Source organism: Lipotes vexillifer, unplaced genomic scaffold (genome assembly GCF_000442215.2).
Source record: "Lipotes vexillifer unplaced genomic scaffold, Lipotes_vexillifer_v1.1 scaffold1117, whole genome shotgun sequence".
Classification (NCBI taxonomy): Eukaryota; Metazoa; Chordata; class Mammalia; order Artiodactyla; family Lipotidae; genus Lipotes; species Lipotes vexillifer.
Genome location: NW_006778824.1, coordinates 293212 through 295156, shown reverse-complemented (window position 1 = coordinate 295156; position 1945 = coordinate 293212). Strand labels below are relative to the sequence as shown.

The following is a 1945-nucleotide window of genomic DNA, read 5'->3' as shown; positions in this document are numbered from 1 at the left end:
CGAGCTCACCCAGGGAACAGGAGGCCCCCAAACACCCACGCCTGCTGCTGTGCCCCAGAACCCCAGGCTCACCCTGCACTCGCGGCAGCAGCTGCCGTGGGCACACTCGGCCCCCTCGGCCAGCAGGCAGGTACTGGCGTTGCAGCAGCGGTTCTGACAGTCCTGGGGGCGGGGGCAATGGCGAAGGTCTGAGCGGGCTGCAGGCTGGGCCGGCCCCAGGCCCTTCCCTCGGGTGGTCTGGTCACTCCCCCCACGAGCCCTGCCAGTCGTTTCGGTGCCAGAGGACAGGAGGTGTCGCTGTGCGTGCGCAGGGCGCCCGGGGGTCAGGAACGGACCAGCCCCCCACGTGAGCAGCGGGCAGAAAGCAGAGGGTGGCGGCGGGGCCCGGCCTTGTACCTGGGGGGCGCCGCAGTCGCACTGCTCCCCACGCTCCAGGAACCGGTTCCCACACACAGGGCCGCCCACCAGCCGGTCGGGGTCCGGGGCGTCCACCAGGCAGGCTGTCTGGGGCTTCTCCACGAACGTCTCCAGGTCAGCCCGGCTGCAGTGGCTGAACTTTCTGGGGAAGTTGGAGCTGCGGGGAGGGGACTCCCTGTCATCAGAACGGTGGGTGGGTGGGGGCCGGCCACCCGCGCCCTGGGACACCCCTGCTGGGCGGGAGGCCCTCGGGCGGGCTGGCTGGGGCCAAGCCTCACCCAATGCTGGCCGCCATCACGCAGCCGCCGCTGTCCTGCAGCACCGGGCAGTAGCAGTCCTGGATGTTCTCGTCGTGGTCCATGCCCAGGTTGTGGCCCATCTCGTGGGCCATGGTGCTCGCCACGCCGATGGGGTTCGGGCTGTGGTCCTACAGGAGGGGCCATGCTGGCTGGGGTCACTCTGGTGGTCAGTCCCCCGCCCGCCCCCGGCAGACTGAGGGGCTCGGCGGTGCCTCCTGCCAACATCACTTCTTCAAACCTAAAGCGTCAGTGCATCCTTCGGAAGAGGCAGCTGCTCAGGTGTCCAGGGGACAGCGTAGGGACCAGCAGGTGGACCTGAGTCCTGAGGTCCCCCCTCGCAGGCCCCAGCTCAAGCTCCGATCCCCACTCCCTTACCTCCCACCCCCAGTGGCCAGCTCCAGCCTCTGTCCAGCAAACCCAGCTGGATCCCCCGTACCTGGTTCACAGCCCCCGAATCCTGGGAGCACATGGTGGACACCCTGGCCAGTCCCACGGTGGTCCCTGCAAAGTTGACCCCGCTGGGAAAGAGAGCAGTGTCTGCACGTGGACACCTCGGGACCCACCTCCCCTGGGGGCCTCCTCGTCCTGGCGACAGCGTGGCCCTCCGCCCACTCACGTGATGAACTGCGCGTTGTCGTGCAGGTGCCGCCCCGCCAGGTCTTGCACCCGCCAGGACAGGAAGTTGTTCAGTGTGGTGTCGGCCTGGGTGCTGACATCAATCTTGTCCCCACCGTTCCACATCTCCAGGCCCACGAGCACCACGCGGAAATCGAGCTCCTGATAAAGCTGCCAGAGGGCAGGGAGCCCCAAGGGTCAGGTTCCAACAGTGAGGCCAGCCAAAGGCCAGAGGTCCCGCGAGCGTCCGCTACGGTGGACAGGTCATGAAGGCTGGGGCAGAGTCCTAGCCCGCGCATGACCTGGTGGACGGCTCTCCTGGCAGCCGGGCAGCCCCCATGGCCAGCCCTCTCTTCCTCCCCAGGTGCCCCAACAGGGCTCTACAGCCAGCGTTTCTGTTGGGCTGGGTGGGTGCTGCCACGTGGTCCCAGCAGCCCCTGCTGAGAGGAAGCCCCCGGGGTGAAGCGGCCCCCACCTTGTCCACGTGGTTGACCACCTCCAGCACCCGCTGGCGCACAGCCTCTCTGCTCCCCAACCGCTGGAACTGGAGGACAGCAGACCCTCAGCTGCAGCCTGTCGGCCTGGCTGCACCCACCCACCCCCGTCCCCGCCCC

The 1945-nt window shown here is 68.5% G+C and overlaps 1 protein-coding gene across 1 annotated transcript in view; it reads right to left on the bottom strand.

Annotated features, from left to right (window-relative positions):
• ADAM8 (ADAM metallopeptidase domain 8) overlaps positions 1-1945 on the bottom strand; it is a 16368-nt gene that overhangs the window by 8167 nt on the left and 6256 nt on the right. The window contains exons 8-13 of the mRNA XM_007452010.1: positions 1807-1875; positions 1333-1502; positions 1153-1234; positions 696-844; positions 397-574; positions 73-162 (exon numbers count right to left, since the gene is read on the bottom strand). Of these exons, the coding sequence (XP_007452072.1) occupies positions 73-162; positions 397-574; positions 696-844; positions 1153-1234; positions 1333-1502; positions 1807-1875 (738 nt within the window). The remainder of the gene's footprint in view (positions 1-72; positions 163-396; positions 575-695; positions 845-1152; positions 1235-1332; positions 1503-1806; positions 1876-1945) is intronic.